Here is a 25,038-nt window from a genome sequence, read left to right as displayed (position 1 = left end):
TCAGAGGAATGCTCTAAAGATCTGTCCGGGTTAATTAGACCCGTGTCCTCTGAAAACTTGTTTTAGGATGTTCCAGTTATTGCTGCTGCCTAAGAAATCACCCCACAGCTCTGTGCCTAAAAAACCCCAATCCTTTTTATTCTCTCTCACGGCTTCCATGTGCCAGGAATGGGGGAAGGGCTCAGCTGGGCAGGCGTACAGAGCTCGGGGCTGGAGCCTGAGAACTCGGGGGTTGGCCAGGCACTTCTTCCTTCTCGTTGTGCAGATCTTTTATTTAAAACAAAAAATTTTTTTAACGTTGATTCCTTTTTGAGAGACAGAGCATGAGCGGGGAGGGGGCAGAGAGAGGAAGACACAGAATCTGAACTCACGAGCTGCGAGATCCCGGCCTGAGCCGAAGTCGGATGCTCAACCGACTGAGCCACCCAGGCGCCCCTCATTGTGCAGATCTTAGGGGGTCTCTCGGCATCAGCTTGTTTTGGCTTCCTCAGCCTCCAGGCAGCTGGCACCTTGGAGGGAGCCTTCCAGCAAACAGGGCGGAGCTGTGGTACCCTGTGTCACTTGCGTTGCACTCTGTGGGTGACCAGCAGTCCCAAGCTAAATTCCAGGGGAGGAGAATTAGACTCCGTATCCAATGAAATCGAATGGGGGAGTTGCAAGGTTCTAGAAGTGCACGTGGGATGGGAGATGTTTGTGGCCTTCTGTCACCTATGAGAGTCTACGTCCTACCTTTTATTTTTTTTCATTTAATTAAAAAAAAAATTTTTTTTAACGTTTATTTATTTTTGAGACAGAGAGAGACAGAGCATGAACGGGGGAGGGTCAGAGAGAGGGAGACACAGAATCTGAAACAGTCTCCAGGCTCTGAGCTGTCAGCACAGAGCCCGACGCGGGGCTCGAACTCACGGACCACGAGATCATGACCTGAGCCGAAGTCGCCCGCTTAACCGACTGAGCCACCCAGGCGCCCCTTTAATTTTATTATTTTTAAAAGTAAACACTATGCCCAATATGGTGCTGGAACTCATGACCCTGAGATCAAGAGCCACACGCTCCACTGATGGAGCCAGCCGGGTGCTTCAGGTCTATACTCTTCTTCTCTATTAAAAAAGAAAAACAAGAAAACAAAAACTTTTTTTTAAATTTTTTCAACATTTATTTATTTTTGGGACAGAGAGAGACAGAGCATGAACAGGCGAGGGGCAGAGAGAGAGGGAGACACAGAATCGGAAACAGGCTCCAGGCTCTGAGCCATCAGCCCAGAGCCCGACGCGGGGCTCGAACTCCTGGACCGCGAGATCGTGACCTGGCTGAAGTCGGACGCTTAACCGACTGCGCCACCCAGGCGCCCCAACAAAAACTTTTTTTTAATGTTTGCTTATTTTTGAGAGACAGAGAGTGACAGCACAAGTGGGGGAGGGGTAGAGAGAGAGGGAGACACAGAATCCGAAGCAGGCTCCAGGCTCCGAGCTGTCAGCGCGGAGCCAAACGCGGGGCTCGAACTCGTGAACTATGAGATCATGACCTAAACTGAAGTCGGATGCTTAACCACTGAGCCACCCAGGCGCCCCCACTTTTTTCACTTAAAAAATTATCTTCCTTTTTGTTGTCACCATAGAAAATGTAGGAATGCCTGAAGAAGGAAGTAGAACCCTCCCAAGTACCTTTTGGTTTCTTATCTCCCAGTGGGCTCAGAAAGTGCTGAATGCTGCCCAAGGTCACACAGCCTAGAAGTGGCAGGGCCAGGATTCAAACCCACAACCATCAGACCTGGGAGGCAGGGGGGTATGGCCTGACAACACTGCTTCCAGGGCTGGAAGTGCAGCCTCGGGGCAAATACATACTTGCCTTCTCTCTGCCTGTTTTCTCATCTGAAACCTGGGCATAACCACCACCCAGCAGGCAGTGAGCAAGCTGTGTGTCCTTAACTTTAGCTGGGCACGTAGGTACCAGAAGCAAGGCTGCATTTCTCAGCTTACTGTGTGGCTTTGTGTGGCCACATGACTATGTTGTGGCCAAAGGGCATAAGAGAGTGATATGTCAGTTTCCAAACTGGGTCTCTAAGGGGCGAGGTGGGGCCTTCTCTTTCCCCTTGCTTCCTTACTGGTGGCTGGAAGGTGGAATGGATAGATGGAGTACCAGCAGCCATCTTGGGCCACGAGGTGACCTTGGACGTATGTCTGGTTGTTGCTAGAGCAACAACACAGGTGGATGGGTTTTCCAACACTGTGAGGCCCCAACTCTAGACTCTGCACGAGATGTATACACTTGTGCCCAGTAATTCAGTATTATTTTGCACTTGGTGTCTTTCACCAACAAGTTATATTATACCAATTCATGGATCATATGACATTTTGTCATACCAAAGTTCCACTTGTACTTTTTGCTCTCCTCAAAGAACTCATTTTTAAACTGGCCTCATCCTGAATATCCTGAAATCGAGAGTGTGGTGAGGTGACTTTCTGCAAGCACTAAAATAAATTCACATCTATTAAAATAAAGGCAAAATCATTACAACAAACGAAAAAATGTGGACTTCCAAACCGATGGGAGGGAGGATCCTGGCAAATGCACGCCCTAAAAGCAACAATGAAACTAGACAGGGTTCGCACAGACAACCATTTCAGGATCCTTGAGATTGATCAAACGCATTCAACAAATTAAGTGTTTATTGGGGTGCCTGAGTAGTTTAGTCGGTGAAGCATCAGACTCTTTGATTTTGGCTTGGGTCATGATCTTGCTTGCTCTCTCTCAAAATAAATAAACTTTTAACAAATTGTCTTAAAAAAAAAAGTGTTTATTCAGGAAAATCGGAATGGCAGGTGAGAGCGGTGGGAGGCTGGGATACTTTTTGCCTGCGGCTGCTTCCGGCCAGCCAGGCCAGGACCTGAAAGTCACCGCCCGGCCTTGGAAATGAACAGCAGCAGATTGGAAATAGGTAGGATTCTCCTTGTGGGATGAATGGGAAAGGCCAAGTTCTCCTAACCAGCCTGAGGTTGGGATCCTGATTGCCACAGACTGGCAAACTGGGCATCAGTTGAGCGGCCTGGAGAATGAGGCAGCCAGCGACGGCTCCACATACTGCAAGGGTCCAGAAAGCTGCCTGCAGGTGCGAGGCTGCGCGCATGCGCTGAGAGACGTGGCGCGCGCCCCGCCGTTCCATGCAACCAGCTCAGGGGGAGGCGGCGCGCATGCGCTGAGAAACCCTAAGAGAGCGTGGCAGGAAGCCGAAGCAGGTCCAGCCTGCAAGCTGCCTAATATATACAGGGCCACCAGCACGGAGCCTCTGTGACTCTCAGGTGGCTGTCCCTGGCTAATCTGGAAGCGAAGCCGAACCAGGGGCGCCTCCTAGAGGAAACCTGCTTCAAAACCAAAACCCAAAACTGAGCAGATACATCGGCAGCTACACGCTGTGGGGGAAACACTCTCCAGGGTTAGATCAGTTAATCACTGAACAAAGAAAAGTAGAGCCGTCACCACCGAAATTCTTCATGGGGGAAGAGGGAATGACTCAGAGTTGTTACAATATGTTATTTAAAACGTCCATTTGGGGGCACCTGGGTGGCTCAGTCGGTTAAGTGTCCGACTTCTGCTCGGGTCATGATCTCACCGTTGGTGGGTTTAAACCCTGCATAGGGCTCCGTGCCCACAGCTCAGAGCCTGGAGCCTGCTTCAGATTCTGTGTCTCCCTCTCTCTCTGCCCTTCCCCCGCTCACACTCTGTCTCTCAAAAACAAACATTAAAAAAATTTAAAAACAAAAAATAAGTACAAATAAAATGTCCATTTTGAACAACAAAAAAAATCGCATGACTTACACTGAGGAAAATGGTCAACAGAACGTTTCTCTGAGGGCGTCCAGATGTTGGGCTTCAAAGCAGCCATTATAAACATGTTCAAGGAACTGAAGGGAACAGTGTTTGAAGAACGAGAGGCAAATGCGATTGGCAATGACTCATGAAGAGAGGATCTTAATCAAGAGACAAAAAGCATAGAAAAGAACAACGTAAGTTCTGGACTTGGGAGCTCTCTTTGATGGTCTGGGCTCCCACAATGCCCTGGACTTCCCAGGTAACAGCCCGGGCCTCTGTGTGGCACCTGCCCGTTTACATGGCTGTCTTGCCGGCCCCGCCTTGGCTGCAGGCGGGGAGGGAAGGCCCTGAGCTGTCTGCTCTGGGAGCCTGAGCTGCAGATCTGATGGTATGAGGACTGCGCAAGTCCTTCTCCTCCGCCTGGGCCTCGGTGTCCTCCCTGTGGAGTGGGTCCTGTGGGATCTGGTGACGGGAGGACAGGGCCCTGGCCGAGGCCAGGCGCCCTCCCACCCCCCCCCCCACGCCCCCAAGGCATTCACCACCATGCAGGGAGCAGGGAATGAGTCCACCGGAAGGCAAGGCTGTGAGTTTTCTCATCTGTTTAATTTATTACTGTTTGACATCCAGTGACACTGACATACCCCGCCGGGCCTGCGGACCCCGGCCCCGGCGAGTCTGACCTGTCCGATAAAATACAGTACAAGGAGTGGACGGCTACAAAAACATGCATCCACGGCTTAAACTACAGTGATTCCAAACTGCGGCCGCAACAGTACTGCCGGGAAAGGAAAGACAACCAGGTGTTGCGTGTTCCCCAATTCATAATTCTTTTTTTTTTTTTTTCTTGTTTAAAACAGTTAATGCTGTTACAAACGCTACTGATGCCGGGACGGGGCCAGACACAAACAGTCCTACATCTTCTCTGCCGTATAAATATGGAAGATTTTCGTTTATACAGTTTCCCCCAAGTCTGAAACTACATCTGCTGCTACCCGTTACTGCTAAGGGCTACGCCGCCTCGGCTCTGGAACCAGGGGCCCGGGGTCGAGACTCTGGAATGTTGGGACTCAGTCTTCCTCGCTGCCACTTCCTGAGCGGTCCTGGAGGGGGACAGGAGGAGAGAGCACAAGTCAGCCCTGCAGCCGAGGGCACCCGTCCCCTCCCCCGGGGCCTACCTGGGCTCTAAGCACGTTCGGAAACTGAACAGCCTTGGCTGGGTGTGAGGCCAGGGGCGGGGCACCCTTTGGCTTCACCCCCACTGCCACGGCCAAATCTCAATGTCATTTGCTCCCAAGGACTGGCCCCCGCGCCTCCATCGACTCTTCCTCGAGATCTGGGAGGCTCGCTGGGCCTTCTCTGCTTCCTCCCACCACCGTGTGCCTATCCCTGTGCCCCCGACCTGTGGCATCAAAACCACCTTGGTTACGTAAGAGGTCTGCTCTTCTGTGTGAACGGTTTAAACAGCTTGGTAAGGGCCACAAAACGCTTTGCTGGGCAGATGGGGAGCTTTACAGCCCAGACCCTCCTCTCCAGAAACACAGGCCAGCCCTCCATGTTCAGGACACCACTAATGTCCTCCTCATAAGGTCATCATGTATGTCTAGAGTCAGATTTACTCCGAGGTAGCAGTTTTTGCTGCTATCCTTGAAAATGGCATGAGAAAAATAGCAACGATGAAAGGGCCCTGAGGCAGTTTCGCTGGGCCAAGCACCACGTAATCCTCCTGACCTCCCTGCTTTCTGGAAGTGGAAACTGAGGCTCAAAAGTGAAGTGAACATCCCAGGTCCCAGCGCAGGGAAGGGCCGAACATCCCGGCCACAGCCAGAGGGCAAAGCGTATCTGAACCCAGCGGGTGGGTCTGCCACCCCCCCATGCCCACAAAAATGCCCACCGTGGGCTGGATGCTCCCGTAGCTTCTCCCCAACGCGGAGCGAACGCGGCACCGACATCCCACTCGTGGCAGCGCTCACGGGTCTTGTAATTTCAGATCATGGCATTTTTGTTTTTGTTTTTACCCACTACCATTCTTGGGAGATCATCCTACATAGGCCGGAACGGAGCCACGAGCGGAGGCCTCAGGGTGTTCCCCATAGATTACACGGGGCAAGGGCCTGCTGAAAGCCTCCGCTACCGAGGGTGCTGCGTCTGCTCAGAAAGACAGACGGGGGACAGACTGGTGGCATCTTCAACCCCAGCGTCTCCTGACCCCACCCCCGATACAAACCCGGCATCCCTGGCCTCAGCATGGCGGCCCCGGTGTCCTGGAGAGGCAACGCTGCCCAAGTCGCACAGACTTGGGTCTCGAGCTATGTGCCATGTACGATCCTAAGCCTCAGCCTTCCCATCTGTGGGGGGTGGCTATTAGAGCACTGACCCTCCCAAGGCCGTGCCAGAGGTCTTGAATCTGGCATGAGGACGCATCTCCGAAGACCCAACTGCCACTGGCTACCTGCTCCTGCTCAGGCCGGGGCTCCGGGGGCTCACCTCCTCCTGCTCCTCTTCACTGTCATCATCGCTCACCACCGGCTTGGCCCGGGATCCGCGGCTCGGTCGCCGTCGGCCCCCCTTCAGCCTATCCTGTGCCTTCTCCTTCCGGCCGAGCTTGATCTTCACTTTGACAGAGCGGGCTGGGGGAGGGACCAGAAAGTGGGGGGAAAAGAAAGACAGACGTGAGCTGGGGAGAGAACGGCAAGCCAAGCCAGGGGCGGCCGGGGACTGCCTGGCTGTGACGTTGGCTTGCCACACCACCCACCGCGGGGACTCACACTCAGACTCGGAGCCTTCCTCCTCGCCCTCCTCCTCCTCCTCGCTCTCCTCGCCCTCACTGTCGTCCTCTTTTTCAATTTTCTGCCGCACACTGGTGAACACCGACTGCAGGACGATGGAATCTTCGTAGATCTGAAAGGAGACGTGGGGTTTGAGTGAGCTGGGGTCACGGGCCCTGCCCTCTGGCAAGGACAGCCTGTACAGGGTAGAGGGTCATCTCAGTAACCCTTTCCCAACCAGGTCCTGAGAGAACAGGAGGCTTATGAAACGGCCCCGGAGAAAAGGGTGGGTGTGCCAGTTTAGGAACGGCTACAGGTTCCTTCCTCCCTCTGAAGAATCCCAGAGAGCATTTGCTTTTCAAGGCGCTGGAAACACATGTCCCTTGTCTAAGGCAGTGTTTCCCCCAAACTTAGAGGAGTGTAAAATCCCTTTCCCAGGAGGCATCTACCCTAGACACACTTAGGAACAGTTTGCTAACGTGAGGTTGTATGTGTACGTTAATCTCATTGCAGGAAAGAACGTATCTACACAATTCCTTTCAAGGGAGTCCCTAGTGAATTCAAAATAAAATTCAACGTGGACACTGGATGGCTCATAGGGTCATCCTGGATGGATGGGACTGAGTTTATTTCCTCCGATCTGCTTGTTATTCTCTTTGAGTCAAAGAAGGGCAGAGAAAGAGGGAGAAAGAGAATACCAAGCAGTCTCCGTGCTGTCAGCACAGAGCCCAATGTGGGGCTCTTACTCACAAACTGTGAGATCAAGACCTGAGCCCAGATCAAGAGTCGGATGTTTAACTGACTGACCCACCCAGGCTCCCCAGGAATTTTTTTTTTTTTTTTTTTTTTTTAAATCAGTCAATTCAAAATGGAGCGAGGGGCAGGCTGGCTTGGGCCTAGCTGTGAAGGTGGCCAAAGCTAGGAGCGGCTGCCCTCTGCCCCAGGTGCCTCCTCACCAGGGAGCCCTCTAGGTTGAAGGTCTGAGCGTTCTGGCACAGCAGCATGACGTCCTTCTCCAGGTCATTGAGGCTGCGATACTTGTGGTTGCGGATGCGCTCCTGCGGGCAGGGTTCGAGAAGCAGCCTTACCTTGGGAATCTGCCTTGTGCCCAGGGACCCTGGGGCCGGGAGTCCCTCCGCCTCACACGGTCACGGCCCAGTCTTCCCGGTGACTCTGTTTAGACTCGGACGCTCAGGCCCACTGAACACAAGAGCTGCCTGGCCAAAGCCCAGGCCGTGGGTGATCCTGAAGGAGCCCCAAACGCTGGCTGCCCACCGACACGACCGTGGGAACCTCTCCCCCAACCTGCACTACGGGTCTCTTGATGCCACGAGGAATCCCAAAAGCCCGTGACTGGATCCCTGGTCAGACGGTCTGGGTTCTGCCCAGTTTGCTCCTGGTCATGTCTCACACACTCCCCGCAGCTCCCAGAGGGGGGTGCCCATGGAAGGTACCGGGTCAGACCCCCCAAACACTAATGTAGGCACATCCCTGCAGAAAAACCCCAGTTCCCACGCCAGGGTTACCTTTATCTTCTTGAAGTCCACAGGCTTGCGGATGAGCTCGTAGTACTCGGGCAGTTCCTTGCGGGACGGCAGCTGGATGAACACCTCGCTGAGCTGACGTCCACTACTACTGCAAGGCGGGACACAGTGGGCGTCACTCACAGGCCCCGCCTGCTGGGAGAGCCCCCACTTGGCCAGCACCCATTGTTTGAGGACAAAAAGGGTGAGACAGTCGATGCGTGCAGGAGTGATTTCCTGTGAGTTCTGAAACATTCTCTCGAGAGGCGACCATGCACAGAGAGGCTGGGGATGCATCTGAATCCAGCCTCTGCCCTCACCCCAATCCTCCCTGCCCCTGGAGGGAATGTCGCCAAATACCGCCAAAGCCTTGGCACTCGAAAGAAGCAGAATCACAATTATAATTATGTATGATACAAAAATCTGCTCATGTTGCAGTGAACTTCAGAGAATTTAGCAAAAACCCGTCCAGGGGATGCCCCCTGGAAAGACGCTAACAGAAGACAAAAGCAGTTTACTGGTGCTTGCTATTGGGAAAGCGCTGGTTTTCCACAGGGGAGCAGAGGAAAGCCGCATCCTGAGCGGCCCTGAGGCGTGGTGGGGTCTCACTCATGGTCTCCTGGGCCTCGCCTTTGGGGGAGCCATCCACTTGGCCACCAGGCTGTGCCATGCCCACGCCTGGCTCTGTCTGGGGACAGGGGCTCGGAGGGACAGCACTCCTGGGGCCTGCCTGAGGAGGGAGGGAGCAGGCACGTCAAGGACTGGCAGATGGGAGAAGTCAACTCTCAGGAGCTCAGTCTCCCCTTCTGCTCTGTCAGCCCTGGAGGACAGGGACCCTGCCTCATGGGAGCCAGGGAGCCGGTGACCTGGTCGAGGCCCTGCTCTGCAGGTCCTCTCTCGTCACCTAGGACCCCACACACGCTGGCTGTGGTTTCATCTGGGTCCCACCGCCCAAGTGTCTGGCCCCTGGCCTGGGCTCCTTTCCGACTGCCTAGCAACTTGGCTTTTTCAAAGTCACCTCTGTGAGATGGATGACCGGGTCTCAGTGCTGCCGGCAGGCTGAGGCCCTTTGGCTCCTGGCAACTGTGGCCTCCTCATGAGCACTTCCTCTCTTCTTTTCAAGAGAGTTCTAGAAGGACAGAGCAGCCCACCCTCTCCAGCCTGCTGTCTGCACATACTGAACGCACCCTGTTCTCCTTTTTGTTTACTATTCTGGAAGTCAGTAGTACCAGCACGATTGCGTTTTGGGTTTTGCTGCTGGATGCTCCCCACGTCACAACTGCGTTGAGCAGTGGCTTTGTTTGGGGTGCCGGGGGGACTCCGTCGGTTGGACGTCCGACTTCAGCTCAGGTCATGATCTCGCGGTCTGTGAGTTCGAGCCCCGCGTCGGGCTCTGTGCTGACAACTCAGAACCTGAAGCCTGCTTCAGACTCTGTGTCTCCTTCTCTCTCTGCCCCTCCCCCGCCCACACTCTGGCTCTCTTGCTCAAAAATAAATCTAACGTTAAAAAAAAAAGAAAAGCAGCAGCTTTGCCAAGACAGCCTCCCTGAGGCTGCGATTCTGGAAGCTTTTTGCCCATTTGGGGTTCCTGTGCCTCATGAGTGCCCTGGCCCGCCTCCCGCGGCTGGGGTCTCCCGAGGTGCAGGCCCGACAGGAGCTGGAATCCAGTCCCTGCCCCTTTTGTACTCCAGACACGGGACACTTGGTCCTTGCTGTGGGCTGGGCACTTGACATACACGTTCTCCCCAAAGTGTTACTCCAACTGCTGCAACGAGCACGCGGAGGTGGGAGCTTTGGCAAGCCGTGCCCAGACGCAGCCCGCCTCGGGCCTCCGCCTTCCAGCCTGTCCTTCAGGTTGTGCCAAGCGGGGGTGCCTGCGCTCAGCGAGTGCCAGCCTCCCCTTTCCTTCCGGGCTGAGCGTTTAGCCACGTCCCGCCCCATACTGGGTCCAGCGGGTCACAGATAGGGGAGGGCAAGCCACCCGCGGGCCGTCGTTCCCAGGCCGTGGGCCCCTGCCTGGGGTCGCAGGCTTCCCCTCTCCTGGAAATGGCCGGGGGTGGTTTGGCCGTAGAGAACGGGAGCTTGTTCACATCAACTCCAAAAACGCCAGGAGGTATCAGGAGGCCCTGGGCGCTCTCCTTGGGCCAGGCAGACCTGAGCCGTAGCCCACCGCCCACCAACCTGCACGCATCCCGCGATCTCCCCTGTAACCTAAGAGCTCCTCCTTCTCATGCTGACAGAACGGTCAGACACACTAACGGCATTTCTCTCGCATAAGGGACTCCCTTCCTCAGTGAGACAGACTGAGGTTTTCTCCATTTCACTTTTTAGAGATGCCAGTTGACCCGCAAGATTCACTCTGCAGCGCGCTACTGGGTGTGGAGAGTGTGCCGCACGGGGCGTGAGGCCTGGGCTCCGTCGGCCACACGTGCTCACTGGTGGCATCCAGGATGGTGGCTGAGCCTTGGCACGCGCGTGGCCCTCGAAGGAGCTCACGAAGCAGGACTCTAGCGCTGGAATACAGTGCAAAAAAGTTTTGTAATAAAACCCTCTCTCCTCCGCTGGGCTAAGAAATTGCTGGAGAAAGGAAAGGACAGCGAGCAACGAGGCCGTCTTACAAACCTCTAGAATAATGGCGTCACTGAGGATAAAGGTCCGCTTGGCCACCCTGCCTAACGTTTCTTGGTGCAGTGAGCTCTGAGTGCGGATGGCCTGGGATTGGGAGCATGTGACAGAGGGACAGCGCACCAGGACGATGGGGGACTTTTAAAGCCACCCTCTCTCGAATAGCAAAGACCTTTTGGAAATCCACAAAGCCCCGAGATGTCATTTTTTATCCTCAGGAGTCCTCTGGAGACTCCTGCCCTGCCACCATGACTGCGGCGGCAGGCTTGGGGCCAAGAGCCTTCCTCACGTCTGCATTAGAGGTAGACAAGTCACAGCTGCCTACCTCCCCGAGCATAAAACCCAAAGTCCTTCTGGTGGCAGCTTGTCCCTCCAGTGTGGGCTGTCCGTGGCCTCTAACATCAGCGTCTTTCTCTCCACCTCCTCAGAATCATCAAAGCCACCGCTCCCAGGGAGACCCAGCTGCAGCCCTCAGTTCTCTGACCCGCACCCAGGTCCCCTCACATAGTGTCATAAAAAAGAATGACGGAGGGGCGCCTGGGTGGCTCAGTCGTTTAAGCATCCGACTCTGACTTCAGCTCGGGTCATGATCTCGCAGTTCGTGGGCTCGAATCCTGCATGGGGCTCTGTGCTGGCAGCGCGGAGCCTGCTTGGATTCTCTCTCTCCACCCCTCCCCCACTCTCCCTCCCAAAATAAATAAACTTAAAAAAAAAAAAAAAAAAAAGAAAAGAAGGAAAAGAATGATGGAGACGGAAGACAGAGACACAGATCTTCAGGTGTGCCAGGCTGCCAGACCCTTGGGACCTGGGTGGGCTTGACCTCTTCTTGAACTTGCTGTTACGGGATCTCGCATGGTAAGCTCCCAGTTCTGGCCGCCTCCCTCATCGCTGTCAGATTTGTCCCTCTGGCACGTGCCACACGGTCCGCCTGTCTATGTGCTGCTGGCCGGGACCTGGGTGGTGGCGGTTCCGGGTATCATGAAGCAGGTGGCTGCAGACACTCACGCCCGAGTGTCTGCCTTGCACTTCTTTGGGGAACACGCCTGGAGCCGGAAGTGCCTGACAGCAGGGTAGGGGGCGTGCAGCTTCAGCAGATACGGGTCGGGGGACGGGGCCCCCGCTGCCTTTTTCGGCAGCAGATGGGCTGTTGTCATCCTGTCTGCTGCGCTCACGGTCAGCCCTCCTCGGCGTGGCTCTTCTACAACCCGGCTGTGAACCGGTATCTCCCTGTGGTTTTAACTCACGGTCCCTTGACGGGCAGTGAGGCCGGGCACCCTTTCACTGGCGGAATGGTCACCGGCAACCTCTCTCCGGCACTGCCTGTTCACGTCTTTCTCCTCCCCCAGAGCGGCCTTTGCTGGACAGGTTCACCGCAAACACCTTTTCCAGTCTGTGGCGTGTCTTCTCATTCTCTTGATGGTGTCTTTTGGTGAATGGACCTAACTTTCAATCAAATTCCGACTTACCAATACTTCCTTTTGCACTTGGTGTTTCTCTTGCCCTGTCACACGGGTATTGCGTCTTCTTCGAGAAACGCTGACAATTCAATGTTTTTCTTTCTTTCCTTCTTTTTTTTTTTTTAAAGTTTATTTATTTTGACAGAGACAGAGAGATTGAGCAGGGGAGGGGCAGAGAGAGGGGGAGAGAGAGAATCCCAAGCAGGCTCTGCACTGTCAACACAGAGCCCGATGTGTGGCTCGAACTCAGAACTGCAAGATCATGACCTGAGCCGAACCAAGAGTCAGACGCTTAACTGACTGAGCCGCCCAGGCGCGCCGGACAATTCAACCCTTTTACAGAATTAGAGATGAAGCCAGTCACCTGGAGCAGTGGCCATTCCACCCTACCAGATCCTGTGTGTCTGTGTCCTCACTGAACTAGAACACGGGCCATGAGGGCAGTGACCTCGCCGTTTTATTTGCTGCTCTATCTCTGGCACCTGGAACGAAGCCTGGTACACAGCAGGAACTCAATGTTAGCCGAATAAAAGAAACAGACTGGGGTGAAAGCCTCAGGGCCAAGGAGCAGGGTTCAAACTCGGCTATGACGAAGGTCAGCTCGGAATAAGAGTGTTTTGTCGCCCCAACACCGCACGGTCATCTATATACCGCCCTGTTCTGGAAAAGACTGGCACCAACTACCGGGAACCCCACTGCCCCCCAAAAGGATAGAACCGCGACCTCTCTGCATCAAAGACATCATCCACCCATATCCCTAACAGACTGAAACACCAGAGAGGCTTTGAGAGCTGGTGGCAGGTAGGGCTTGGGCACACACCCCGCCCGGACTAAGTCGGGGACTTCTCCCACCCTTTCCCATACGCTGCTCGAAATCGTGGGTCAGCAAACTTTTTCTGCAACCCACCCACTGGGTATAAATCTTTTAGGTTTTGTGGGCCATGCCGTCTCTGTCACAACTACTCAGTTCCTGCCACTGTTACATGAAAGTGGCCACAGACAACATGCAGAAAAGTGAGCTTTGGCTGTGTCCCACCACCACTTGCGTTATGAATGATGAAATTTGAATTTCATAGAATTATATGCCATGGAATAATATTCTTTGAAATTTCCCAAATCATCTAAAAATAGCATTCCTAATTCACAGGTGATACACATACAGCTGGTGGGCCAGACTTCACAAGCAATCAACCAAAGGTGGTACCCAAGGTAGATCCTTCTAGTCCAGTATAGAAGTGGTCCTGATCTGCCAGGAAGTACTCCCTCTCTGTCCCTCAGCCCTGCTTGCCTTCCCAGAGTCGAGTTCAGACCATTTTCCTGTGACATCTTTAAGCCCCGGGACCATGTTCTCCTTGGACCCTCCATCAGTTAACCGAGCCTACAAGGTCCTGGATGAGAGGAGCTCAGGTGTTGCAAAACTGATTCAGCTGCAGGGAGGGGCATCTGGGTGACTGTTGTTTGAGCGTCCGACTCTTGCTTCTGGCTCAGGCCATGGTCTCCCAGTTCATGAGTTCAAGGCCCACGTTGGGCTCTGCGCAGACAGCTCGGGGACTGCTTGGGATTCTCTCTCTCTCTGCCCCTTCCCAGCTCGTGAGTGTTCTTTCTCTCACAGTATATACACCTTAGTAAGTTTTTTCTTAATTAAAAAAAAATCAGAACTGATTTATAGCTGTTGACAATTCATGGGTATTCTGAATTGTAGACAATTCAGAAGGTATTCCCAGGGATGCCTGGGTGACTCAGTCGGTTAAACGTCTGACTTTTGGTTTTGGCTCAGGTCGTATCTCACGGTTCTTCAGACTGAGCCCCATATTGGGCTCTGTGTTGAGCCTGCATGGGGTGGAGAAGCCTGCATGGAATTCGATCTCTCTTTCAAAATAAATAAGTAAACATTAAGGGAAAAAAAGGTATTCCATAAACAAAATTTGAAAGTGGAATGATTTGAACGTATTCATTTACTTGATCAGTAGAGTCGCTTTCTAGGTTCAGTCTGTTGCCACACTACAAAAATTTATGAAGAGCCTCCACCTGCCACGTGTACCCCCCCGAAAGGGTAATCTCAGCATTGGGTCTTAGGGCCGCGTGGCACACAAGTGATTCTGATTCCAACACCAACGAAAGGAACTGATGTTCAGCAACGAGTTCACTGAGAACAATGGTCTACAGGCCATCGGTCCTGTGCCCTCCGTGCTCTCCCAGTAGCCAGAACCGGGGGTAGCTTTATTTCAGGGTGCACGTGCCAAGGCCAAGACTGGCTGTAGGTTATGATGCTGATTAAGTGTCTGATGAGCTCACAGTTTCAAATGAGCCAACGACATACCTGGGGGCACACGTCTCAATATAGTTCGACGAAACCTGTTATCTCATGTTTTTAATTTTTTTTTTTTAACACTTATTCATTTTTAAGAGACAGAGAGAGACAGAGCGCAAGCAGGGGAGGACACAGAATGGGCTCCAGGCTCTGAGCTGTCTGCAAGGAGCTGGACGCGGGGCTCAGACTCATAAACCGCGAGATCGTGACCTGAGCTGAAGTCAGCTGCTTAACCGACTGAGCCACCCAGGCTCCCCAAGACCATTTCTTTATTGTTTTCCCTGCATAGAGAAGGAGCACATTGCTGAAATGCATGAGCACTTTAGAAGGATCTCACACAGGCCCCACATCAGGCTCCATACTGACAGTGTGGAGCCTTCCTGGGATTCTCCCTCGCTCCCTCTCTCTGCTCTTCCTCAGCTTGCTCTGATAAACTTAAAAAAAAAAGAAAAAAGAAAAAAAAGAAAGAAGGATCTGACACGGGATTCTGAGGGAAGCAGAGGGTGGGACTGGTTCACCCCGATCTACTTATTTCTGGAGTCCAGTGTACCTGTCCTTTTTTGAGCTTATATGTAATTCTAGTTTTTTTAAAAAAATATTTTAATGTTTATTTGTGCCGAGAGAGAGTGGTGTGTGCGCACGTGGGGGAGGGGCGGGGAGGGAGAGAGAGGATCCCAAGCAGGCTCCACACTGTCAGAGTGGAGCCTGACGTGGGGCTCGATCCCACAAACTAAGATCATGACCTGAGCCAATACGAAGAGTCAGACACTTAACCAACTGAGCCACCCAGGCGCCTCTCTACTTTTTTTTTTTTTTTAAAGTTTATTTTCAGAGAGAGAGAGAGACGGATGTATGCGTGCGCACACGTGAGCCACGTAGGGACAGAGACAGAGAGAGAGAGAATTCCTAGCAGACTCCGTGCTCAGCACAGAGCTTGACTTGGGGCTTGATCTCACTGTTGAGAGATCATGGCCGGAGCTGACATCAAGAGTCAGACGTTTAACCGACTGAGCCACCCAGGCGCCCCTGTAGTTCTAGTTTTAAGACCCTTCTAAGACAGCTGCGCTGTTGTCTTTTCTTTGGTGTGCTCCATTTCTGACCACTCACTAGCAGGGAGTGAAGCCTCAGATGGAATCGGCAGGATGACAAACGGGGCAGGTGCAAGTGCACGGGGCAGACTCAGCACAACACGGCAAGGCTGCCTGGGCTAATCCTCCCATGGCTTAGAGCCCCAACTGGGCCCGCAGCCTGGCCTGGGCCTCCACTCAGCCTGGCCGGGGCCCTGAGGATGGGGATCAGTACTTTTCGGAAGACATCTCACCTCAGCGTTTCTCACGACAGGCTCTGGGCTGGGGGCCAGATAGAAGTGCTGACCCCAGACTTGGACCCACAGGCAGAGGGCTGGCTTCTCCTGGAACACACCCATTCTGAGCTTGGACTCCAGACAAAAGGCTGTCTGTCTGCTACCCTCTCTTCTGCCACAAGGAGACTATCCTGAGGGGCTTGCTGCCACCTGCAGTTACCTCTCCTGGGGGGACGCTCGGTGGGGGGGGGGGGGGGGCAACGTTCCCTGGGGCTTGTTACACTGCCCGTTTTTCTTGCAAATCAAAGGTACAAACCTTTCAACTCCGAAAGCCGTCTTCTCTTTGATCCTAATCAGGGAGGTGCAGGGCTCCTGCGAGGGCACGGGGAACGTGACAGCAGGTTTTGGGCAGTGGCTGCCAGGCCCAGGCTGAGGCTGCTGCCCCGGCTCTGGCCGGGGCCCTTCACCATTGACATGGATCTGGGGCTGGTCTATGGGCAGCATGCCTGGCCCGCGACGTCTCACTCGGGGTCTCTATAATCCTATTGAGGGGATTCTCCTTCTGTGCTGCGGACTCGGAAATGGAGACGTGGACATGGAGGAGGAACCCAGATCTCTGTGACCTTCAAGCCCTCTGGCCCGTTTAGGGTTGCTGCCTCTTGGCAGGGTAGAGGGGGAAGGGGGCCCAGAGGGGCTGCTCAGCGGGGTTCAGCCATGGGAGGTTCAGCCGGGGGAGCCTCTACACATGCACCATCTTTCTGAGCCATCGTGAGTAACTTGCAAGGATCTCCTAAGAACAAAGATGTTCTCTTCTGTGACATCAGTACGGTCAAGTTCAGGAAACCTGGCGCTGACACCTCCGCTGCTCGGCATGTGATCTTTACAGCAGCTGTGACTCTGCCCTATCGCTGGTAAAGGTCAAGCTCAAAACCCCCGTGGGGAGCACAGGTTCTATGGAGGGTCCTCTGGAGCCTGCCTGCTTAAATGGCTCCTTCCGGCAGATGGAGTTCTCTAAAACCTCCCCCGAGGCACCAAGTATACACTCCAGAGCACACACCTGCTGACCGGCATTTGGAGACAGTGCCCAGATACCCTGGCTCGCTTCTGCTGATGTCCTCTGAAGGATTAAGGGATGGAGACATCAACTGGCAGCACACAGAGCCCCACGACAAGGTCCCAACCTGACCGGGAACCTGTGCCTTATTTGATCTTATTTTTTGCAAACATTTTTTAATGTTTTTATTATTTCTGAAAGAAAGAGACAGCGTGACTGGGGAGGGGGGCAGAAAGAGAGAGAGACACAGAATCTGAAGCAGGCTCCAGACTCTGAACTGTCAGCACGGAGCCTGATGAGGGGGCTCAAACTCGCAAAACCGCGAGATCATGACCTGAGCCGAAGTCGAACGCTCAACAAACTGAGCCACCCAGTTTGTTTGGATTTTAGAGCGAAAACCCCTACCTCCAACTTTCTTTCTTTCTTTTTTTAACATTTGTTTATTTTTGAGAGAGAGACAGCACAGGTGAGGAGGTAGAGAGAGATGGGATAGAGGATCTGAAGCAGGTCCTGTGCTGACAGCAGTGAGCCTGACGCGGGGCTCAAACTCACAAACCTTGAGATCATGACCTGAGCTGAAGTTGGACGCTCAACAGACTGAGCCACGCGGGTGCCCCTCCAACTTACTTTCTTAATTCTGGTTCCAATTCTGGCTGTTAATTACAGGGTTCCCTGATGCAGTTTGAGATTTCCAAGCACCAAGGAGAAGGGACCTTGTGGGGTCCTGAACATGGGAGTGGCCCATTATAGCTCCCTTGCCTTCCTCTGGACATAGGATGCCCATGCCCTTGGCCTCAGGACCCCTGCGTATGCTGTCCCCTGTCCCCTTTGCCTAGGACACTCTTTTCTTCCTCTTCCCCTGGAAGAGGTGCAGGCCCCTATGTATCCTCAGGCTCTGCTTCTGTGGCACACCTCTTCAGGCCACACTGGACACAGGGGCCTTGGGAGGGATGGGTGTGGCAGCCCCAGTGGGAACAGGTGCGAAGGGACCGAAAGTTTCTCGATCAGGAGGTTACCTTTGGTAGATGAGGGCAGAAGCACAAAGGTAGTGTCAAATGTGATTACACTGGTGTTTAAATACACCTGGGGGAGATCTCGAAGTACGTAATCAAAAGCAACATCTGGAGTGACGCCAACGAACAGAAGGGCGACCCTGCTCACACACAGCAGCAGAGGTGCAGAGGAACCGCTGCCATCGCATGGCTGCGTGGAGACGCGGCCCCGGCTCCCACAGGCGCTGGGGGGGAAACCGCAGCACCAGGGCCTCCTGCCCGCCGAGGCAGACTCGGCACACGGCAAACCCAAAGGCTGACAACGTCCTGTAATTATTCTTTGGTGTCCGGGAGGAACCAAGCTGTTAACGATTCGTTCTGTCCTCAGGCTTCGTGTTTAACTCAAGTATAGAATTTAGCTAATTAAAAAGTTCTGGAAAGTAAAAAAAAATTAAAAAAATAAATAAAAAATAATTTTTAACACAAATCTTTCGTGGTCCCTTCTGGAAAGGAGTTATGTCGGCAGTCTGAGACAAGAAAGCGTGTGTTAGGCTACTTCCAAATTTATCCCATTCTCGTTCTCTTTGGTGTGGCACAGTAGCTGGTCCCTCAGAACCTTCCAGGTGCCTGACAGGCATGCCCTAAGAATTTCACCTGGTCCGAAGAGAGGCCTGGTTTTTGCACTAGGCTCCTGGGAGGTGAACTCTCAGCCCTTGAGATGTCCTGCCTGATGGGCTGCCTTTGTCTACCTGGGGTCCTCGGGCCCAGAGAGTCTAAGAATGCAACTTAGGGTAGTGGCGATGGGTCGTGTGGTGTCAGCGCAAACCACAGAGGGCCTGGAGCCTGAGGCCAGTCACATGGGTGGTCAGCCGTGTCTCTGTGAACAAGTTCCAATGAAAACTCTAGACGTGAAGGGTTCCTTGGCTGGCAGCGCCCTGCGTGTCTTGTCTCCTGATGCCGCCAGGAGAAGGCTGCTGTCAGCCACTCTCGGGGGAGAGGGTGGCTGGAAAACCCGCACACAGAACTCTCTGGGACTCTGGCCCCATGTCGATCTTTGTCCTTTCACTGTAACAAACTGAAACTGTGAGTTTAACAGCTTTGAGAGTTCAGGGTCCGCCTAGAGAGTTGGCCAGCCTCAGGGTGGTCCTGGATCCCTGAGCTCCGCGGCTGGTGTCCGGGGTGAGGGTGGTCTCACTTCTCACCCAGTTGTCTCAACGGGGGGGGGGGGGGGAAACCATACTGTTGTTTTCCCCAGGGTTTCAAACTCTGTGTTAATGAACGTCAAAAACATCCATTAAACAGGTCAGCCTTTTACCCAAACATCATCTTTGAAAGTATTTGCGAGGAGGTAACTTTTTCAGCAGGAAAATGAGACTATTTTCCCGAGTCTACGTGCCCTGCTTGATCTTCTGTGTGACACAGCAAAGCAGCAGGCGGATGGACGTGCTCCAATCGCGAACGAAAGGTTTCTCAATGTCAGCACGGGGAGGATTCCTTTACCCACCATGTGCACCGTTTCACTCGCAACTCCGCCACGTCTCTTCCCAGTCCTGTGACGCCATCTGCTGCGGGAAGACGCGGGGTTAAATGTGAACCCCGCACCAAGGCCTCCACCGGGGCGGCCTGCCACGCGGGTATCAGGTCGGCTGGGAGTGCAGCTCTGGGATTCCAGAGCTGGGGCCTTTCATCAAACTGGATCCCGGAGTCCCCACCAGGATCTCAGCCGCCTGCAAGAGAACAGTCTCAACAAGGGATCACTGAGCCCTCAGGGCCAGGTTTAGTGTAATGGTTGACTAATCACTCAATCTTGCACGTGCAAGAAAACTCTTGCAGATGTGGAAAGACAACTGTTTGCAGCCGCCGGGGGAACCACTTCCTCTTTTCTCACATGATACACAACGAAGAATGATGCTCAGAAGGTCACAGGATGACTAAAAAAATGGACACGTTTTTGGCCGCTTCCAAGTATCTTTTTTTTTTCTTTTAAACCGAGGCGTGACACAATACAGGAAAGCGCACCTATCTTGAATGCGGAACGTTTTCACGTCTTCATGTAACCACTGTTCGATACCCATCACCATGGGTCAGCTTCTGAACCTCCCATAACTGGAAGCATACAGTAGGTACCGGTGTCTGGCTTCTTTCACTCAAACAAAATGACTAGAAGATTCTCCCAGGGAGCGTCAGACTGTCTGTCCGGTGGTTTTTGGAATTCTGCTCTTTGATTAGGCCACCACTGAGATAATTTTCCTACGGATGGACACCAGGCTGTTTTGTTTGAGGCGGTCACAATCCAGGCTGCTACGCACACGTGCTTGTATGTGTCTTTTGGTGACACGCGTGGCTCAACGATCTCTGGGTGAGAAGGTTTACGGCCAAAGCGCCATCCACCCCCGTAAGCGGCACGTGAGGTACAACTGCTCCACGTCCTTGCCAGCTCTTGACGCAGTTCTGGCCATTCCGGTGAGCCTACAGAAAGAAGTGCCTCTGGTTTTCCCAGGTGCTACCTTGACATTGTGCACTGATCCCGACCACCTCTTCACACGCTGACGGGTCACTGGGATGTCTTCTTCCAGGAGTCCGTCTGTGACTTTTGCCCATTTTAAGATTTCAGCCTGAGGGAGCATCCACTGACTTTGCGAGGGCGTCCTCGGATGAACCAATGTTCTTAATTTCAGTGAAGCCGAATTTATGAGTCTTCTACGGACACCAGTGCCTGTGTCCGTTCAGGAAGTCTACGCCTACGTCGAGGCCAGGAAGATGTTCATCCACGCCTTCCTCGAGAACTGTTTTACCTTTCACATTTACGTCTGGTATCCATTTCAAGTTAACATACGGGTAAAGTGTGGGGCAGGGTCAAAGTTCATCTTCTCCATTTGCATATCCAAAAGATCAGCAGGACTTTTTCAGAAGTCCATCCTTGCCCCCTAACCTTCAAGGGTCTTCTTCATTTTGACAATTTTAAGACTCCCTCCCAAGAAGATCATCGGGAAGAAAACACTGGGGTCTATAATTTTCACTGGATTTTTGCACACTCCATGTTTTATCGTGGGGCTGGATCCCACGACCCTGGGATCATGACCCGAGCCGAAATCAAGAGGTGGACACTCAACCAAATGAGCCCAGGTGACCCCTGCATATTCTGTATTTTAAATAATTGTGAGTCTTCTACGTTTTTTGTGTGGCATTTGCCTCAAACGTGAAGTCTGCAAATTAGCTCAGCATTTTCTTCTCAATACCGCAGCTATGTTTTGAGAATGAGTGGCTGAACTTCAATAGGCCTTTCTCAGCCATTTGTTCCTCTTAATAATAAAGGATTCTTTTTTATTTTTATTATTTAAAGTTTATCTTACTTACTTTAAGGGAGAGCGTGTGTGTGCACACCAGCAGGAGAGGGGCAGTGAGAGAGGGAGAGAGAGAATCTCAAGCAGGCTCCACGCTGACAGTGCAAAGCCCAATGCGGACCTTGAGCGCACGAAATAGGACATCATGACCTGAGCCAAAATCAAGAGTCGGACGCTTAACTGACGGAGCCACCCAGGAGCCCCTAAAAGATTCTTTTCTGAAAAGCAATTTGTATCTTTTGTTTGGGTATTATAATCACCACCCCCCCCCAAAATTTCACACTTGGTAAGAGCCTCTCCAAATGATATGCTGACAGCTTACACCCTGACACTTTTCCCTCCTACAGATTACAGCTTATCCTTACTTTGCTTAATGACTGAGTGCCAAGTGTTACTATAAAGTCAAGCTGGACAACCTTCCCGTTACTGGAACAGCCGTACTGGCCGGTATGGACCAGAAAGGGGAGCAGAACAACCCGAGTCCTGAGCAAGGCGCAGGCCTCGCACCCGTAGCCACCTCTTGTCAGTCCACACGACCTGCCTCGAGCTGGCAGAATGTGCACCTGTTCCCTTGAAGGGCCTGGGAGGACGTTATTTTGCTATTTATATGGTACTTGTGATCCACAAGTGGATCCGCCGCAGTCTCGAATCTGGTGTGTGTGTGTTCCTCGAGTGGAACCCGGTCTGTCTTCTCAACGTGCAGCCACCCGTGACGGCCCAGACCAAGGGGGCCAGAACGAAAACCAGGCTTGCTGGTCACACAAGTGTGGGGAGACGGTGGAAAGTCTAGAGAAAGAAAGCTGCCTGTTCTGTGCTCTCGCCCCGCGGGCCTCCTCGCCACCGTCTGCCATCCGTGCGATCGGCGCCCATCACAGCACAGACCCCTGCCTCTCCACCTCGCTCACCCCTGGCCTCTTGAGGCCTCTCCACCGGCTCTCGCCTCTGTTGGAGCACTCATCCCAGACCTCCCTTCCTCAGGGCTGCCCTCAAATGTCACCTTCCCTGAAAAGAGCACCCTGTCTCTACCTCCCCACCACGCTCTCTCTTCCTGTCACCACAGCTGACACTGTGCGCTTTCCTCTTGCAGACAGTATGTTTCAGGAGGGCAGGGTCCCGGGACAAGGACAGGCAGCCAGTGCTCGTGGAGGGACTGACCCGACGACCGGCTTGGAGGCACCTCCGAGGACCCCCAACGCCCGCCCGCCATGCTCCCCGACTTACCTGTCTTTGTACTTGATCACGGCATCCACGATCTTCTTCATCTTCTTGGTGAGGTTGGGAGGGTTGGGGGAGAGCTTCTCGGCGGGTGGCCGCCCGCGCTTCTTCTGCTTCTTGCTGTCATCGTCCTTGTCGCGGCTGCGGGTGCTGGTGGTCGGGGTGGAGGAGCCGGCGTCACCGTCCCGCTTGCGCTTCCGAGAGGATTTCTTCTGCCGGACCTCCTCTTCGATCTCCTCCAGCGTGCCCTCCTCGATGGCCTTCAGGGTCAATAGTGGTAAAATAGGACAGCCAGCACCGAGGTCGACAGGCAAAGGCCGCGGCGCAGACCCGCGGGGCACAGCTGGGCGGGACGCTCACAGGGGCTCTCGACGGGCCCCGGGGGACCAGGCAGGCCTGTGTGCCTCCGTGTGCCCCGGCGCCCGCCTGTCCTTAACAAACAGACAGTCGCATTTCTTTAGCAATTAGAGGCATATCCTCACTGAATGGAGACTGAAGACTTGAACCCTGGAATCCCTCCACCCACAGTGACACTATTCATACTTCTGCACTAGACCCTCTGCATTTTTCTCAAAATCTGGCCAAACATACAGAACAGAAAACTGACCGCTGTAACTATTTTTAAGCGTGCGGTTCACTGGCATCAGGTACATTCACGTTGCGTGCAGCCAGCGTTGCCAGCCGCCTTCAGGATGCTCCCGGCCCTTCCCACAAACACGTGCGGGACTGGGGACAGAGCTACGGTCACATCCACGTACCACAACGGGACTCATGTTTTTCCTTACTATATCCCGGGTGTATTTCCTGCCGTTTTTCTGCAACGTAATTTTGAATGTCTGCTTAGTATTCCATTGTACGACACACCATCATTTAAACATCCCCTGTTCTTGGGCATTTAGGTGGTTTCCGTTTGGGGGAGGGGTGCCAGTGTAACCAATGCCACGACTGACAGCTGTGTGGCTTATACATGGATTCGTGGAAGTGGAAGTGCTGAGAAGAGGCTGTATCTGAACAATATTAATTTTCAAACAATACCAACTTCATACTTCTCAAAGGTAATAACCAACTTGCATGTTTTATCCCTGCAAGTAAAGAAGTAAGAAGCCACGTTTCCAGGGGAGTCCGGAATCAGGAAAGGGAGTGGGGGCGGGACTCACAGGGATGTGCTGGTCGTCCCCTCACATGTGTCAGCTGTGACCGTGAGCAGGACACAGGGCCATAAGCTGAGGACACAGCAGGGAAAAAACCCCTCACAGAGGGGAGAGCGTAAGCAGACAACTATCTTGCAAGCGTGGCACAAAGCGTGTCGATTGCCAAGAAGGAGGGTGAGTGGTGCTCTGATGGTGGGGCAGACGTGCCCAGGTCGGGGGTCAAGGGCGCACCTCCGAGGAGGTAGCACCAGGCTGAGATCTGAAGGGAGGGGGTGGGTAAGGCATCCAGGCCAAAGGAACGGCTGGAAGAGCGCGTGGCAGGCAGGAGCCACTGCAAGGTTGGCACGGGGGAGGGCGTGTCCTGGGAGCCCAGGGTGGGTGCAGAGGGTGGAACAGTGTTTCCCGAAGTTCGTGTCCGTGTCCAACTTCAGAACGTGATCTTATGTTGAAATAGGACGTTTAAAGATGTAATTACTTAAAGAGCAGAATGAAATCATCCTGTGTCAGGGTGGGCCCACAGCTCCAATGAGAATGTCCCTGAGAGAGACAGGAAAGGACACAAAGACACACGGGGGAGAGGCCACGGAAGATGGCGGTGGACTGGAACGATGGGGCCACAGGCCAAGGAGCCACAGCAAGCTGGAGGTGGCAAGGAAGGGGCCTCCCCTAGAACCTTCAGCGGAAAAAGGGTCTTACTGACACCTTGACTTCAGTCTCTACGCCTCCAGAACCGTCAGAGAATACACTGCTGTAGTTTTAAGTGACCCAGTTTGTGGTCACTGTCGCAGCCACCCTAGGGACGCGAGACTAGGGTCTCTGGTCCTGAGGCCCGGACACGCAGGTCAGAAGGGCACGTGCCAGCAACATTCTGAAGAGTTTTGGTACATGTGGCACCAGAGCGGCTGCCAGAAAAGCGAGGCCAGTTAAAGGGCCAGCACTAAGAAAAGAGAGTACTTGTTTTGGGCAAATGTGTTTCGTTTTTTGTTTTATTAATGCAAATTCTTAACGGGTATGACATACAAAAAGGCACACGCTTTGTAGAGAAAGCATCACCTTCTCAACAAATGGGGCCAGAACAATTGGCTGTCCACTTGTAAAAGAATGGAGTCGGATCCCTAACTCACACCCTGAACAAGAACTGCTCGGAAAGGGCCATGGGCCCATGTGTAAAAGCTGAAATTCTAAAACCCTTTGAAATAAAACACGGGGGTGAATCTTTGTGCTCCTGCATTTCTCAGCGGACTCTCAGACACCACACCGCAGCACAAGCGGGAGAAAAATAGATACGCTGGACGTCGTCAGAATTAAAAACGTTTGTGCTTCAAAGGACGCCATCGAGAGAGTGAAACAATAAACCGCAGAATAGGAAAAAATACCTGCAAACCATACATCTGATGAAATGACCTTTGAGGAAGATCCGCAAATGGCCCACAAGCACATCAGGAGATATCCTACCCCACTGGGCACCAAGAAAATGCAAATAAAGAC

General features: G+C 53.2%; 1 protein-coding gene across 1 annotated transcript in view; it reads right to left on the bottom strand.

Moving 5' to 3' along the window:
- Positions 1-4,394: 4,394 nt before the first annotated feature.
- Positions 4,395-25,038, bottom strand: part of SMARCA4 (SWI/SNF related, matrix associated, actin dependent regulator of chromatin, subfamily a, member 4) — an 89,659-nt gene continuing 69,015 nt past the window's right edge. The window contains 6 exon segments of the mRNA XM_019817553.3: positions 4,395-4,910; positions 6,295-6,437; positions 6,576-6,708; positions 7,532-7,633; positions 8,102-8,210; positions 22,406-22,659. Coding sequence (XP_019673112.2) covers positions 4,878-4,910; positions 6,295-6,437; positions 6,576-6,708; positions 7,532-7,633; positions 8,102-8,210; positions 22,406-22,659 — 774 coding nt within the window. The 3' untranslated portion in view covers positions 4,395-4,877.

This window comes from Felis catus, chromosome A2 (assembly GCF_018350175.1).
Source record: "Felis catus isolate Fca126 chromosome A2, F.catus_Fca126_mat1.0, whole genome shotgun sequence".
Classification (NCBI taxonomy): Eukaryota; Metazoa; Chordata; class Mammalia; order Carnivora; family Felidae; genus Felis; species Felis catus.
Note: the sequence above shows the minus strand (reverse complement) of the source record. Positions and strands in the feature narration are given on the sequence as shown.